We start from the raw sequence: 17,055 nt of genomic DNA, 5'->3' as shown, positions 1-17,055 counted from the left end.
GCAGGTCTAAACCTCAGCATCCATGTCACTGTTGAAAGTGGAACCTCTAAAAAGATCCAATCTGTTTCTGATCTGGTCAGATTTTAGAAAATACAGTATTTTGCTAGTAGTATAAATATAATATAATAGAAAATATTTTAATTTTCCTATAGGAACCCTCCTGAAGGAATCAATAAATTACTACCCATCTATCTATAATTAATAAGTTTCAGGGTCAAATTGTGAATCGGTCATAAACATTAACCGTCATACAAGTGTAACAACACTATTGAAATAATAAAACACTCTGTAAACCAGGAGTAGCACCAAGTTTTCTCACTTTCCTTTTTTTTTTTGTTTACTCCTGTTTTTACAATGTTTTGCTGGCCCACTAATAACGAGCCACATTCAGAGAATAGTCGCCATTGTTTTTTATTTTTAAATAGGCAATCCAATTCAAGTGTGAAAAAAAAAAATTCTATTTTTAAATGCTGCGGCTTCTTCAAAAACATTGATGATTTAAAAAAAAAAATTTCTGTTTTTTTTTTTAAGCATTTTACAAAAATGTTGCCCTAAGTTAAGTGTTTTCAGGAATAAAAATTGCCAATTGAACTACAACTATAAATACTACTGTTAGTTTCACTACGTTGCAGATTTGTGGGGGGTATTTTTTAAAGTTTTTATTTTTAAAAACATGTTTTAAGTTGAAGTTAAAGTACCAATGATTGTCACACACATACTAGATGTGGCGAAGTTATTCTCTGCATTTGACCCGTCACCCTTGATCACCCCCTGGGAGGTGAGGGGAGCAGTGGGCAGCAGCGGTACCGCGCTCGGGAATCATTTATGGTGATTTAACCCCCAATTCCAGCCCTTAATGCTGAGTGCCAAGCAGGGAGGTAATCGGTCCCATTTTTAAAGACTTTGGTATGACTCGGCCGGGATTTGAACTCACGAACTACTGATCTCAGGGCGGACACTCTAACCACTAGGCCACTGAGTATGATTTTTGTTCTTAAATTAAGCATTTTCAAACGTAAACCTAGCTAAATAAACCAAACATATCAAAACAACAGTAGTATTGGACACTAAATAAGAGCAAACCAATCAGAGCATGCTGTTCAGTATAGTGGCGAGTGATTGGCTCAGCCTCAGAAGGCTTGACTACATTGGATTAAAGAGTGTAAAGGTGACTAAAGGGTGGTATTTCATGTCTTGAGGTCTCTAATAATGTTAAAACATTTTATTTAGAAGGTAGTCAATACATTTTTTTAATGCTCTCGCTATGAAACTATTAGATTACTAATTAACAATTCTTATTTCTCCGAAATTAATATGACATGGTCATGTAGGAACCAATTAACAGTGATAAATGAGTGATTATCGTATTTATGTCATGTATAATGTTTGAACATCCATCTATTTTCTACCGTTTATTCAACACACAAAAAATATTAAACAAAAAAAAAATGCTTAAAAAGAGCTACTAACAGGTAAAGAAGCAAACTAAGAAACAGTTAGCACAAGCAGCTAGCGTTAGCGGACGACTTCATAGGGACAAAACTTGTGAATGTTAGTAGAATACCGTATTTTCCAGACTATAGAACACAGTGGTATATAACCACTAAATTTCAGCGGAAAAAAATATTTTTTCATATATTAGCTCTTACGGACTATAAGCCGTAGATATACTGTATACTGTGGAAGTCGCTTCCTAGCAGTTCCACTAAAGACACGGCACAAGAGCCGAGCGTGCTGTTTTTAACAAAGGTTTTAATCATCCAATTATTTTCACAAAGTTCTTCTTCCACAGAACGCGACTTTTCAGTCACGTCCGTATCCTCTCTCCCTCTCTGCTCCCGGCCTCTTACTGTTAAGGACAAACAGATGATTAGATTAATACGTACCACCTGTGAAATCCAATCACCTGCCAGCTGGGTCTCGCCGTAAGCACATGCCCCGCTCCTGCCCGATGGTGCTCGTCCTTAATAACATGGACAGCGGCGGTGACTTTTCCTCCTGCAGGCAGCTCTGGCTACACCTCCCCCCGCATATACGATGTGAAATGAGATATTTACATAGAAAGATTTTGGGAATGTTGCCTTGATTGTTTCCGAACATTGTCTGTAACACGGCAGTAAAAAGGATGATCAAACAAAACGGAAGTCATCGTCATGGACCCACTAGCTGTGGAAACTAGCTGTCCAATCAGCTAAACAGACTCAATAACCCCGCAATTAGGTTTTGGTGAATTTACAAAAAGAATGTAATTGTAAGTTAATAATACTAACACAGACGCTCAAAAAGCTGTTAGCATATTAGCTAATGCTAACGACACAAGCTAGATTACATTACAATAGCTCGTACAAATATGCATGAAAACACTACTATCAAAAATTTGACGGTTTAGTAAGCATGAATTGTTTTAGTTATTTTGTAAAACTTACAAACAATGTTTGGAGTGATCTATGAATAGACCCGAAATGGTATTGACACTTATTGGACGGAACAGCGTTCATACTTCTGGTTCAAGGCGCGAAACGGAAGGAAATACCATAGACTTTCAACTCACAGCACTTGCAGTGAGCAAACTCATCCAAAATATGGCTCCATAGCACAAACAATTACTTTTTTTTTTCATTTTATTTTAATTGACATCCAGCATCAGTCATTCCTATCCATTACGTCATATTCACACACATCATATATCTGTTGTCTGCCCTAAATGTCAAAATATTTTTTGTTTATATCCCAACTATACCACCCCCCCACCCAAAGAAAGAAAGAAACAGCAAAACAATAATAATATCTAGCACAAACAATTACACATCTTTTTAGTCCATGTGTCGGTGTTGCTACTATGTATGGTTGTTGTATACAAAACAGAGGAACAAATTATATTGATTGAAAATAAGTTAGCTCCAGTAATCCCCGCGACCCCGAAAGGGACAAGCGGTAGGAAATGGATGGATGGATGGAAGTCATGATTCATATCTTTATGTGAATCGTAACTGACTTAACTAATCATGGAGAGAACTGTTGTATCTAGAAAACATTGATTTAACTGTACCGGAAAGCTGATATAAAGTCAATACGTTTAAAGTCAGACATGTCAAGCCTAAATTTATTTCAGTGGTTCTTAACCTTGTTGGAGGTACCGAACCCCACCAGTTTCATATGCGCATTCACCGAACCCTTCATTAGTTAAAAAATAAAATAAGATAACAAAATTCAAAATTTAAGACAAATGTACATGTTTTTGGTAACACTTTAGTTTAGGGAACATATTTTAAGTAACAAAGACTTAATATTGTCATGATCTGTGGTCTGGATCATGTTTTTTTAAGTCTCACCTTAAAACTCATCTGTATACTCTAGCCTTAAAATAGACCTCCTTTTTAGACCAGTTGATCTGCCGCTTCTTTTCTTTCTCCTATGTCCCCCCCTCCCTTGTGGAGGGGGTCCGGTCCGATAACCATGGATGAAGTACTGGCTGTCCAGAGTCGAGACCCAGGATGGACCGCTCGTCGGGACCCAGGATGGACCGCTCGCCTGTATCGATTGGGGACATCTCTACGCTGCTGACCCGCCTCCGCTTGAGATGGTCTCCTGTGGACGGGACTCTCGCTGCTGTCTTGGATCCGCTTTGAACTGAACTCTCGCGGCTGTGTTGGAGCCACTATGGATTGAACTTTCCTGTTCCTGTTCGCGTTACCTTGTTTTGTTTGGTTACCATGCCGACTTATGATTTTCACCTGCCTCTGGTGTTTGGACTGCGCACCCGTTTCTAATCAAGACCCTTATTTAAGCCTGTATTTGCCAGTCCGTCGGCCTGGCGTCATTGCTTGTTTTCATGCGATACCACAGTTCATGTTGCTCGATTCATGCCGTGTCCACGTAAGTCTTGTTTATTTCCTGCCACAGTTTCGTGTTTGTTCGAAGCCATAGTTTATCTTTGTTTGTTTCATGCCACAGTTTTGTGTGTGTTCCCCGCCATAGTTTATGTTTGTTTACCGCATGCCCTGCCAAGATTTCTTGAGTTAATAAATATGTTCCTACCTGCAAGCCTTGTCCGGAATAGTCCGTTTACATCCCGGGAGAACAAACCTCGCAGTAAGCTGCGACCCCTCCGTCATGACAGAATGATCATAAGTCGACATGGTAGCTAAACAAAACAAGGGAGCGCAAACAGGAACTAAACGAGTCCAAAAACTAACAAAAAATAACAAAAACATAATCCAGACCACAGATCATGACCAATTTAGAGTTATTTGGACACTAGGGGAACACATTCTAAGTAATAAAGACTTAATTTAGAGTTATTTGGTTAGGGTTAGGGTCAGGGTTAGAGAGTTATAATAAGGCCATGCCGAATAGGCATTAATAAGTACTTAATGACTAGTCAAGAGCCAATATGTTTCTAATTTGCATGTTAATAAGCAACTAATTAATGGTGAATGTTGCCCATACTGTAGTGTTACCATGTTTTTTTACTGGTGCACAAAATGAACCGTTCATGAACATCACCTTGTTCAAAGAACAAAACCAACACAGTGCGTGAACTCATAACCACTTACACACCTGCAAATCAGTGTGACTCCTGCTGTTGCCGTATCCGTAATACGCAGATAGGGAGAAGTTTGTATTTACACGATGAGTCGGGTATTTTTTGACCTCCGCCGAACCCCTGAGGCCGACTCACCGAACCCCTAGGGTTCGATCGAACCCATGTTAAGAACCACTGCTTTATTTATTATAATTTTGATGAACACGGCTTCCAGTTTTTGAAAACCCCACATTTAGTGAGGTCTTCAATTTGAAGTTTCATGAAGCAGTGAGCCATAGTCATCAAAATTATATTAAAAGAAGGCTTGAAATATCTGTAATTGTGTGTTAATGTTATAAACCTATATGTCATATACTAGTTTCACCTTGTACAAAACCCAAAACCAGTGAAGTTGGCACGTTGGGTTAACCATAAATAAAAAACAGAATACGATGATTTGTAAATCCTTTTCAACCTATATTCAATTGAGTACACTGCAAAGACGAGAGACTTAAAGTTCGGACAGGTAAACGTTGTTATTTTTTGGAAATATTAGCTCATTTGGAATTTGATGCCTGCAAATGTTTTAAAAAAGCTTCAGGTACTGAACATATATTTGTAAGAAACTGCTTTTTGAGCGAGTTGTAAAGAGAAATGGAAAATATGTGATGTATCATGTTGAAACTACATTCATGTTCAAAATCCTGGTCTCCTGGTTTAACTACATTTATTATTTTCAGATCGTTTATAGAGTTCGAGGAAATAAGTGCTCAACTTCAGCCAAAACCCTTTCGGTCTGTAAAATTGTCAATTTATGAATGTAAAACTGTTTGTTTATTTTGTTGACCACCGACCGAAGAAATAATAAGCTGACTAAAATAACTAAATAAACTTCATCCATTTTCTACCGCTTGTCCCTTTCGTGGTTGCGGGGTTGCCGTTAGCAAAGAAAAATCTATAAATTAGCCGCAGGGTTCAAAGTTTGGGTAAAAAGTACAGGCTATAATTTGGAAAATACTTGGAGTGTGTCTGCTTGCGTCATGTCTCGATGAATCGCTCTAGTTTTGGGTTGAGTTGAGTTAAAAGCCTACTGAAACCCACTACTACAGACCACGCAGTCTGATAGTTTATATATCAATTATGAAATATTAACATTGCAACACATGCCAATACGGCCTTTTTAGTTTACTAAATTGCAATTAAAAATTTCCCGGGAGTTTCTTGTTGAAAACCTCGCGGAATGATGACGTGCACGCGTGACGTCACGTACTGTTAAGAAATATTAGCGCTGCGCACACACACAGCTAAAAGTCGTCTGCTTTAACCGCATAATTACACAGTATTTTGGACATCTGTGTTGCTGAATCTTTTGCAATTTGTTCAATTAATAATGGAGAAATCAAAGTAGAAAGATGGAGTTGGGGAGCTTTAGCCTTTAGCCACACAAACACACAGTGATTCCTTGTTTAAAATTCCCGGAGGTAAAGCTTTCCTATGGATCAGAGCGGTCAAGCGAAAAATGGATCCCGACCAAATGTCAACCAGCAGTTTTCGGTGAGAAAATTGTGGTAAAAAGTTGCCACTTACCGGAGATCAGCTGAGCTTGTACCGTCCATACTGCTGCCGTCGACTTCCATCAGACACCGGCCTCAAGTCACCCATGGACAAACCCCTCCGACTATCAGGTACTATTAAACACACTAAAACACTAGCAACACAATAGAAAGATAAAGGATTTCCCAGAATTATCCTAGTAAATGTGTCTAAAAACATCTGAATCCGTCCCAATGCAATCGCGTTTTTTTTAACTTGATTTTTGTTTTGTTTTTCTAGTCCGTCGCTATTAATATCTTCAAACACGAATCTTTCATCCTCGCTCAAATTAAAGGGGAAATTGTCGTTTTCTCGGCCCCAATAGCACTTTTTGTTGGAGGCTCCCATTAAAAACAATGTGAGGATGTGAGAAGCCATCAACATGTGACGTCATCGTCTGCGACTTCCGGTAAAGGCAAGGCTTTTCTGTTAGCGACCAAAAGTTGCGAACTTTATCGTGGATGTTCTCTACTAGATCCTTTCAGCAAAAATATGGCAATATCGCGAAATGATCAAGTATGACACATAGAATGGACCTGCTATCCCCGTTTGAATAAGAAAATCTCATTTCAGTAGGCCTTTAAGTTTGAGTTTATTTGGAACATGCAAGCATACAACATGATACATCCCAATTTCCAGTTTCTCTTTTTAACATGTTGGAAAAGGAGTCGGGAGAAGCAGAGCTTATTTAATCCTACCCCTTTTCTTTTACATAACTAGTTGCTAAAACTTTTGTTCACTTACTGTTGTCAATTTAGTCACAATATACTCCTTCAGTAATCACAATTAAAAATGAATAAATAAATAAATAATAATTGGTGAAGTAAGTTATATTTCATAAGATGAGATGAGTAAGAGGGCTTCACGGTGGCAGGGGGGTTAGTGCGTCTGCCTCACAATACGAAGGTCCTGCAGTCCTGGGTTCAAATCCAGGCTCGGGATCTTTCTGTGTGGAGTTTGCATGTTCTCCCCGTGAATGCGTGGGTTCCCTCCGGGTACTCCGGCTTCCTCCCACTTTCAAAGACATGCACCTGGGGATAGGTTGATTGGCAACACTAAATTGGCCCTAGTGTGTGAATGTGAGTGTGAATATTGTCTATCTGTGTTGGCCCTACGATGAGGTGGCGACTTGTCCAGGGTGTACCCCGCCTTCCGCCCGATTGTAGCTGAGATAGGCACCAGCGCCCCCCCGCGACCCCGAAAGGGAATAAGCGGTAGAAAATGGATGGATGGATGGAGATGAGTAAGATTATTTTGAGAATGAATGGATGGATGGATTAAATAAATTGAGAATATTTATCATGGTTCTTCTTATTTGTACTTTGTAAACACTTCAAGTTTGAAATAAAGTGTCGGTAAAAGCAAAAGAAACAGTAAAACATAGCCTTAACCCTCTGATGTGGTCTAAATCTTGTATTCAAGGTGTTGATTTCCTTGTCTTTAATCAGCATGATGATGTTTTCATTCACGCTACAGCCTGCTGGTGCGCCCACAGCAAATACGCCAAGAAGCTCCTCAGCGATCTGTTCGCCAACTACACCAGCGCTCTGAGGCCGGTAGAGGACACGGGCGACATCCTGAACGTCACCCTACAGGTCACGCTATCGCAAGTCATCGACATGGTAAAACACCAACAGACACGTGCGCCCAACCCTTTCCAATGGGGGATTTTGTAGTCTTTTGTGTTTTCTTTATTTTCATGACTACTTTGTCACACAGGGGTGAGGGAAGTCTTGTCTTGGTTTTTCTGTCTTGTGGTTTACGTGTTTGGTTTTGAAAAGCTACCCTCTTGTTTCAGATCACGGGCCCTTCCTCTTGTGTCACCAGTCTGACGTCATCCCTTATCCCTGATTGTTTCCACCTGTTTCCCATCATACCCATATCCTATTTAAGCTCACGCCTCCTCTTGTCCTGTGCCAGATCGTCTCGTCTAACGTGCATTTGTAGCGTCTATGTCCATGTCCATGAAAACCTCCTTGTCTTGCTCCTTTTCCCCTGGTTTTCCTTTTTGGATCAAGCAGTCGTTTGCTGTAATTTTGAGTATACTTTTTTCTCCCTCGAGCGCCCTTTGTTATCCTTCGTCTACCTAATTGGTAAGTTTATTGTTTTTCCAAAATTCGTATAGTTTGCCTCATTGAGTGAGTGATTTTTGTTTATTCCTATTTAGTGTTATTCTATTTTTGTTAGGTTTTCTTAGATTAGTTTCCTCCTTATTGTCTCCTCCTTATGGTTTTGATTTACCTGTTTATTCTCTGAATTATTTTCAGCGTATTGTAATGATTCTTGCGAAATACTTTTTGCACTGGAGGTAAAAAGTTATTTCAAAATAAAAGCTTTATTTTTTTTAACTTCGTCTATGCATCTGGGTCCTCTCCTTACTCCCGAGTCATAACATACTTACATTGTAGATTGTCACTGAAGGCATCAAAACTATGACACCTGTGAAGTAGACAGTAGGTTTGTTTTCCCAGGATGCAAACGCGCTATTCCAGACAGGACTTGAAGGTAGGAACATAGTTATTAATTAATTATTCCTACACATCACAAAGGACAGGAACTAAAACAAAAGGAAAGCGTGCCGTTCGCACGAGAGGCTAAATAACAAAAAAACTTAAAAGGGAACATTATCACCAAACCTATGCAAGCGTCAATATATACCTTGATGTTGCAGAAAAAAGACCATGTATTTTTTTAACCGATTTCGGATCTCTAAATGGGTGAATTTTGGCAAATTAAACGCCTTTCTGTTTATCGGTCTTTTAGCGATGACGTCAGAACGTGACGTCACCGAGGTAATACACCCGCCATTTTCATTTTCACATTACAAACACCGGGTCTCAGCTATGTTATTTTCCGTTTTTGCGACAATTTTTTGGAACCTTGGAGACATCATGCCTCGTCGGTGTGTTGTCGGAGGGTGTAACAACACTAACAGGGAGGGATTCAAGTTGCACCACTGGCCCGAAGATGCGAAAGTGGCAAGAAATCTGCCGCCAGACCCCCATTGAATGTGCCAGAGTGTCTGCACATTTTACCGGCGATGCTAAGACAGACGTGGCACAGAGATGTATGGATAACCTGCAGATGCATTCGCAACCATTAAGTCAACGAAATCACAAAGGTGAATTTTGTTGATGTTGTTGACTTATGTGCTAATCAGACATATTTGGTCACGGCATGACTGCTAGCTAATCGATGCTAACATGCTACGCTAATCGATGCTAACATGCTATTTACGCTAGCTGTATGTACATCTAGATACCCACATTTAATTCGAAACAAACACTCACCAATCGACTGATTTAAGTTGCTCCAGTGTCACAAGATGCGGAAGTCCTGATCGTTTGGTCCGCACATTTTACCGGCGATGCTAGTAAGGCAGCCATGCTATGGGCCACTTCATTAGGTACACCCATGCTATGGCCGAATAGCGTCAATAGCTATTCGCTCAATAGCTTCAATTTCTTCTTTATTTTCGTTTTCGCTATTTGCCTCCATACTCCGACCATCTGTTTCAATACATGCGTAATCTGTTGAATCGCATAAGCCGCTGAAATCCAAGTCTGAATCCGTGCTAATGTGGCTATATCTTGCTGTGGTAACCGCCATGTTATTTGTATTTGCAGCCCTGTATGACGTCACAGGGAAATGGACAGTCGCATCGCAAATAGCGCTAATCAAGAACTTTAAAGCTTTTTTAGGGATATTCCGGGAGGTGTAAAATTTTGAAAAAAACTTCGAAAAATAAAACAAGCCACTGGGAACTGATTTTTATTGTTTTCAACCCTTTTGAAATTGTGATAATGTTCCCCTTTAACGCAGGAAACACAGACGCTAACACTTAGCATGAACTATGAACATAGAACAAACAAGACTTTACTGTGGCATGAAACAACTAACATAACTATGGCATAGCAAAACATGAAACTGTGGCATGAAACCAACAACTCTAGGTCGACTGACTGGCAAAAATGGGCATAAATCATGTCTCTAAATTGGGAACAGGTGCGCGTCCCGAACACCAAAGGCAGGTGAAAATCATAAGTCGCCATGGTAACTAAAACAAACAAGGGTGCACAAAAACAGGAACTAATGGCGTCTAAAAATAACAGATCATAACAATAACATGATCCATATCACGGATCATGACAACTACCTCTTGCAGCTCATCAAGAGAATGCCAAGAGTGTGCAAAACAGTATTTAGAGCAAAGGGTGGTTATTTTGAAGAAGCTAGAATATAAAACATGTTTTCCGTTATTTCACCTTTTTTTGTTAAGTACATAACTCCACGTGTTCATTCATAGTTGTGATGCCTTCAGTGACAATCTACAATGTAAATAGTCATGAAAATAAAGAAAACTCATTGAAAGAGAAGGTGTGTCCAAACTACATATAACATATCAGCAGTTTATTAAACAGATGTGAAATTTGGAGCATTGTTTTCCTTCATTTGTGTTTGTTCATCACATCAATAATGTTTTGCAGGACGAGCGAAACCAAATTCTGACTGCTTACTTGTGGATAAGGCAAGTGTGGCTGGATGCACATCTTAAATGGAGTCAAGACGACTACGATGGCCTCGATACCATCCGTATACCTAGCAGTTATGTATGGAGACCTGATATAGTCCTATATAACAAGTAGGCCGGTCTGGTGTCGAGCTACCATTGTATCACTTTTGTCTCTCTGTGCGCTTTTAATTGTTAAGGGCAGTTTAAAGAAAAAGGCACAAGTTGTACATTCCTTGAAGACTTCATTCGTTGGATTGTGTCTGTTTTGTTTTATTGCACCAGTAAATGTACATATCGTGACACAAATGATAACAGAATGATAATTGTCAGTCCATACAAAAACAACAATTTAAATCAGAAATACACATGGACATGTGTTTGGGAACATTTGGAACACAAATAACTTATATTCTTATTTAATAGTTACAATACACTGGTTTTACACACACACACACATATACATATATACATATATATATATATATATATATATATATATATATATATATATATATATATATATATATATATATATATATATATATATATATATATATATATATATATATATAGGTTGATTGGCAATACTAAATTGGCCTTAGTGCGTGAATGTTGTCTGTCTATCTGTGTTGGCCCTGCGATGAGGTGGCGACTTGTCCAGGGTGTACCCCGCCTTCCGCCCGATTGTAGCTGAGATAGGCGCCAGCGCCCCCCGCAACCCCGAAAGGGAACAAGCGGTAGAAAATGGATGGATGGATATATATATATATATATATATATATATATATATATATATATATATATATAGGTTGATTGGCAATACTAAATTGGCCTTAGTGCGTGAATGTTGTCTGTCTATCTGTGTTGGCCCTGCGATGAGGTGGCGACTTGTCCAGGGTGTACAATACCTTCCGCCCGAATGTAGCTGAGATAGGCACCAGCGCCCCCCGGGACTCCAAAGGGAATAAGCGGCAGAAAATGAATGGATATATATATATTATATACACACAAGTATATACTGTATATATATATACATACACACAGATGGAACTAAAACAATTGAATATCGTGCAAAAGTTCAATCATGTCAGCAATGCAACTTTCATAGTTAAACTAATATGTGACATAAACTCAGTACGTGTAAAGTGAGATACCCCAAGCCTTTATTTATTATAATTTCGATGAACATGGTGTCAGAGTTAGTTTGTGACGAACCCCAAAATGCAGAGACGGAGGCAGGCATTGAACAGGAAAACATGTTTTAATTAAAACACTAAAAACAAAAAACAAACAAAGGCTACAAACAAAATGCGCGCACGAGGCGGATAACAAACTAAGGGAGCTAGCATGGGAGCTACAAACCAAAAAGGAACTTAACATGGAAGCTAGCAAGAATCGAGCAGGAAACAGAAGTCGTACATGTAATATAAAAACAAACTTGGAAGCAGAGAACAAAAGGCAGTAAGCTAAAAAACGCAATCAAACATAGCTTACCGCAATGCTGCATAGACAAGACAAGATACGACAGATAGCAACGACAAGAGCGACATGTAGCAACGACAAGACAAATCAATAATCCAGCACTGACTGAAAGACAAAGCAGGTACAAAGAGGAGCGGGCTGATTGACACCAGGTGTGGCCAGGTGCCAATCAGCCGCAGCTGAGGGGAAACAAAGCACTCAAGGAGACAAACAGGAAGCTGAACCAAAATTAGAGTGCTGACATGAACTAAGGACAGGAAATACTAAACAAACAGAGGAAAAACTAAAACACAAACAAACTGTCAGTGGCAAGCCTGACACATGGCTTCCATCCATCCATCCATTTTCTACCGCTTATTCCTTTTGGGGTCCCGGGGGTGCTAGTGCCTATCTCAGCTACAATCGGGCGGAAGGCGGTGTACACCCTTGACAAGTCGCCATCTCATTGCAGCACATGGCTTCCAGTTTTTGAAAACCCAAAATTTTGTGAGATTTTCAATTTGAAGTTTTATGAAGCAGTGAGGCATAGTCATCAAAATTATATTAAAAGAAAGTTTGAAATATCTATAGTTGCATTGTGTATAGTTGTGACTAAAAGAGTCCGCACTTGCCGCATGCTCACTCAACAGTGCGGCGAGAGCGCGATGATATCACGTTATTGATGGGAAAATGCATTTGTAGACAATATGATTGGCCTGAGCTGCGAGGAGACCCTGAGAGTAACAAGTGGTAGAAAATATATTAGAAAGGACAAATTAAAAAAAAAAAAAAACTTGAGACTTCCCGCGGGCTGGATTTTGGACACTGACGGGCTGTATTCCTATTCGTAGTCTGGGGTCCACTGATCTAAACTTTATTTTTCTATAATTTTATTGTTATATTTTTAGAATGTGTTTGTTCTATTTTTGGCCAAAGTAAGACAAAGAAAACAATCTGAAATTGTCTTAATTTCTTAGTTTTAATGTCAGATGTATCCCTCCATGCGACTCCTGAGTTAAAATGAGTTGGACACCCCTGATGTACAGTATTACAGTACAGTTAACCGCTGCAGCAAAAAGAGGGGAGCATAAAATAGAGAGTAGATCCATCAGAAAATAGAAATTATAAACAAAGAGAGGTAGGTGACATAGAAGTGGTCAGACAAATCTAAAAAAAAAAACTTGAGACTTCCCATGGTCCGGATTGTGGACGCTGGTGGGCAGGATTCGGCACGTGGGTATTGTGTTCGTAGCAGTTCTAAAAGAAGGGTTGTGAAGTTCAATTTGAGAAGAAAAACACACTTTTTCCTTTCAACTTCTGAAAAACTGACTTAAGTCAAATGTGCATTACTGTAAAGCCGTAAAACACAGACATAACAACTGAAGTAACCAGTGCAAGGTCTTGAAAGAGTGCGCACTCGTCCTTCAGTTGGTGCACTTGTGCCTTTCAACACGTCCTGAATGCTCAAAAGTGCTAAGAATTTCTAATCCTGTCTTCCACTTGAGATATGTTTCTGATTCGTAGCGCTGACAACCACTTCACCGGTCCCATGGACACCAACGTGGTTATCCGTCACGACGGCCAGATCATGTGGGACTCGCCAGCCATCACCAAGAGCTCGTGCAAGGTGGACGTGTCCTTCTTTCCCTTCGACTCTCAGCAGTGCAGGTTTACCTACGGCTCGTGGACCTACAACGGCAATCACCTGGACATCCTCAATGCCATGGACAGCGCAGACTTGGCCGACCTGGTAGACAACGTGGAGTGGGAGGTTTTGGGGATGCCGGCCAAGAGGAACGTGATTCTGTACGGCTGCTGTGCTGACCCGTACCCAGATATCACCTACACCTTGAAATTGAAAAGGAGAGCGTCTTTCTATGTCTTTAACCTATTGATACCTTGTGTGATGATCTCCTTCCTGGCTCCTCTGGGCTTCTACCTGCCTGCTGACTCTGGAGAGAAGGTGTCTTTGGGTGTCACCGTGATGCTGGCGCTGACCGTCTTTCAGCTGTTGGTTGCGGAGATAATGCCGCCCTCGGAGAACGTACCACTCATTGGTAGGGACAAGGGACGACCCATTGGCAAATGATATAATCTATTCATATTGTTTATTTGATATGTCTTGAAGCACCCATTTTTCTATCCAAGATGGACATTAGACATCCTAGTTGTATGGACTGATTGACCACCTGTCAATTACAGCACTGACACATCAAGACCGACATGTTCATTTATATCTGCAGACATTTACCAGTAATAGCATACGTGGGGATATCAAGAAGGTAGTGGTGCAATTTGCTGCATGTAAGATAGTAAGGGTTAGGGTTTAGTCCTATGCCCTAACACCAACCCATTAGAGAGTCACAGGGCCTGTCCAAAGCACAGTTACAAGTTTAAAACTTGACTCACCTAGAAATAATTCCAGAGAAATACATGAAAAAACCTGCAAACGCTACTAAGGGAATGACAACTTCGTTAGTACTAATTTCAAGAGCACTTTTTCAACAAAATTGACTCCAAAAGAATTGGGGCCTAGTTACTAATACCAAAAAAGTCTAGGATGTCAAACCCAAACATTAGGGACACCACCCCTGAAGTTCCCAGTTTGGTCAAAAGGGCTATCTCACCCTTGAAGGTCTCTTAGCTCTACCAACTACAACTTAACTCTAAAACTCTCTGGGTTTAGCCAAAATTTACTCAATCTCAAAAGGTACAGGTGGACCCAAAATGTCCAAAATGTGCCCAAAGAGTACCAATTTTGGAAACATTCTGGATTTTTTTGGGATGCGACTTCTCCTGGGTGTATCCCACCTTCCACCCGAACGCAACTGGGATACACTTGAGCCACCCGCGCCACCCCTAAAGGGACAAGCGGTAGAAAATGGATGGATGGCTGGACCTTCAAAAAAGCAGATGGGACCTTACAGGATAAAATGGGTGCAATTTGGACCCATTGGTAAACCGGAATAGGTATAGGGTAAGGAAAAAGTGACAAGAGTACGCCCAAGGCCTAGAGCTACATAGAAGGGCCTGAACCCAGATTCAAATATCCCAAATTTGATTTCTATGGAACACCAGTGTTAATCAGTATGCTAATGTGTTGCCTGTCCTAAAGGAGTGAAGGTACAGTAGGTTTCACTCTGTGGCAGCAACCACCAGAGGGCATAAGTAATTGAGGCCAAAGTAATAAAAGTGGAAAGTGGATAGAGAGCTCATACTTCTAAACAATAGTCAGCAGTCTGGACTATGAGTCACTTGGTATTTGACTGCAGCTACTTCTAAGTCTCAAGAGGAATTGTTGCAATATTATTGGTAGTTAATAGTAACTAGGAACCAGCACTGAATAACCCCAATGGCTGGGTGTTAGGTTCCTGGCCAGGAATTGATTCTGCAGATATAAAAAAATAAACAGGATGTACCAATTCATGGCATGTTTCTCTTGTCTGCAGGAAAGTACTACATCGCAACTATGACCATGATCACAGCCTCCACGGCCTTGACCATCTTCATCATGAACATCCACCACTGCGGCCCAGATGCCAAACCAGTCCCCAAGTGGGCCAAGAAGGTCATCCTGCAGTACATGGCCAGAATGTGCTTTGTTTACGAGTTTGGGGAGAACTGCATGTCTCCCCCGTCGGAGAAACAGGACGCTCCAGTGGTAAACCGCAATATGAACGGCTTGGTGGGGCCCTGCGCGGAGGACCATACCTTTGTGACGGAAACGGGACAAGAGGCGGATCAGAGAGAAGGTTTAGATCAACTGATGACTCCTGATTGCTCCATTGGGGCCAACCCCACCAATAACTTCAACTACTGGAAGAACGACGCCTTTGTGAGTGCGGATTGTGCTGGGTCGGGCAGTGGGAGGAGATGCCGGAAAGGCGGTGTTAGCGACGACGAGCATAAAGGCACAGAAGCGTCCTATGACGAGAGGATGCTGCTGTTGCCCAACGTTGAGTACATAGCCAACTGCTACAGAGAGCAAAAGGCCACCCACAAGAGGACTGGAGAGTGGAAGAAGGTGGCCAAAGTCTTAGACCGCTTCTTCATGTGGTTGTTCTTTATCATGGTCTTTTTAATGAGTCTTCTCATAATGGGGAAAGCCATCTAAACCCAAACTATTCAAACAAGAGTCAAGCTGGAGAATAATCTTTATCTACTGTATACGTCTGAATAGACGAACTGTACAGATGCCGCCTATGAGTAGTCAGCATCACGCAGCGTTACCTAACTCTGCATGTGCTTTAAAATGTCAACTGCATTACTCTTTCTAGGATGTCCCCATAAAACTTTTTAACTTACGATATGACACCAATATTAAAGCCTTGAGTATTTGCCATTGCCAATATTGATCCGATACATCAATATAATGAATGATACATTTTTTATTTTATTTTGTGGAATGTTACAGAAGGTTTTATCAAAATAATGGTAGGTAAGAAAACCACTAACCCAAGGGTGTCCAAACAATGGCCCGCGGGCCCAGTGCAGCCCACCAGCGCCTTCAATTTGGCCCGCGTGACATCATGAGTTGAGTTAAGAATTTGGTCCGTAAGGAAATCTCATTTCATTTTAAAATGTTGAAATTTACATTGCAACTCTGTCAATAAAGACTGTCACAGGTCAATGGCCTTTAATTATGGTCTTGGAAGATCCACAAGCAGCATTTATTTATGGGACCTAATGCAAACAACCATCCCTAGTCATGGTGCAAAAAAAATAAATCCACCCAACACAAAATTTCAACAGACATGGTCACACATAACACATTATAAAGAACGTCCATGACCCATAAAAAAAATCTTAATTTTAGCTGCTTGATATTTCTGATTGATTACAAAACTTCAGGGAGGTTGTCACAGAAGTAAACAACGTAGAAGTCAAATTTTTACATACTCTTAATGTCAAATTATATTACTAATTATACATCCATTATATTAATATATAATGTCCATAAATA

The 17,055-nt window shown here is 40.3% G+C and overlaps 1 protein-coding gene across 1 annotated transcript in view; it reads left to right on the top strand.

Annotated features, from left to right (window-relative positions):
• The window catches only part of LOC133536780 (neuronal acetylcholine receptor subunit alpha-9-like), a 22,121-nt gene extending 5,066 nt beyond the window's left edge, over positions 1-17,055 (top strand). The window contains exons 2-5 of the mRNA XM_061877331.1: positions 7,595-7,740; positions 10,606-10,760; positions 13,617-14,149; positions 15,542-17,055. Of these exons, the coding sequence (XP_061733315.1) occupies positions 7,595-7,740; positions 10,606-10,760; positions 13,617-14,149; positions 15,542-16,206 (1,499 nt within the window). The 3' untranslated portion in view covers positions 16,207-17,055. The remainder of the gene's footprint in view (positions 1-7,594; positions 7,741-10,605; positions 10,761-13,616; positions 14,150-15,541) is intronic.

This window comes from Nerophis ophidion, linkage group LG18 (genome assembly GCF_033978795.1).
Source record: "Nerophis ophidion isolate RoL-2023_Sa linkage group LG18, RoL_Noph_v1.0, whole genome shotgun sequence".
NCBI classification, from domain to species: domain Eukaryota; kingdom Metazoa; phylum Chordata; class Actinopteri; order Syngnathiformes; family Syngnathidae; genus Nerophis; species Nerophis ophidion.
The sequence above is the reverse complement of the archived record's forward strand: the minus strand, read 5'-3'. Positions and strand labels throughout refer to the sequence as shown.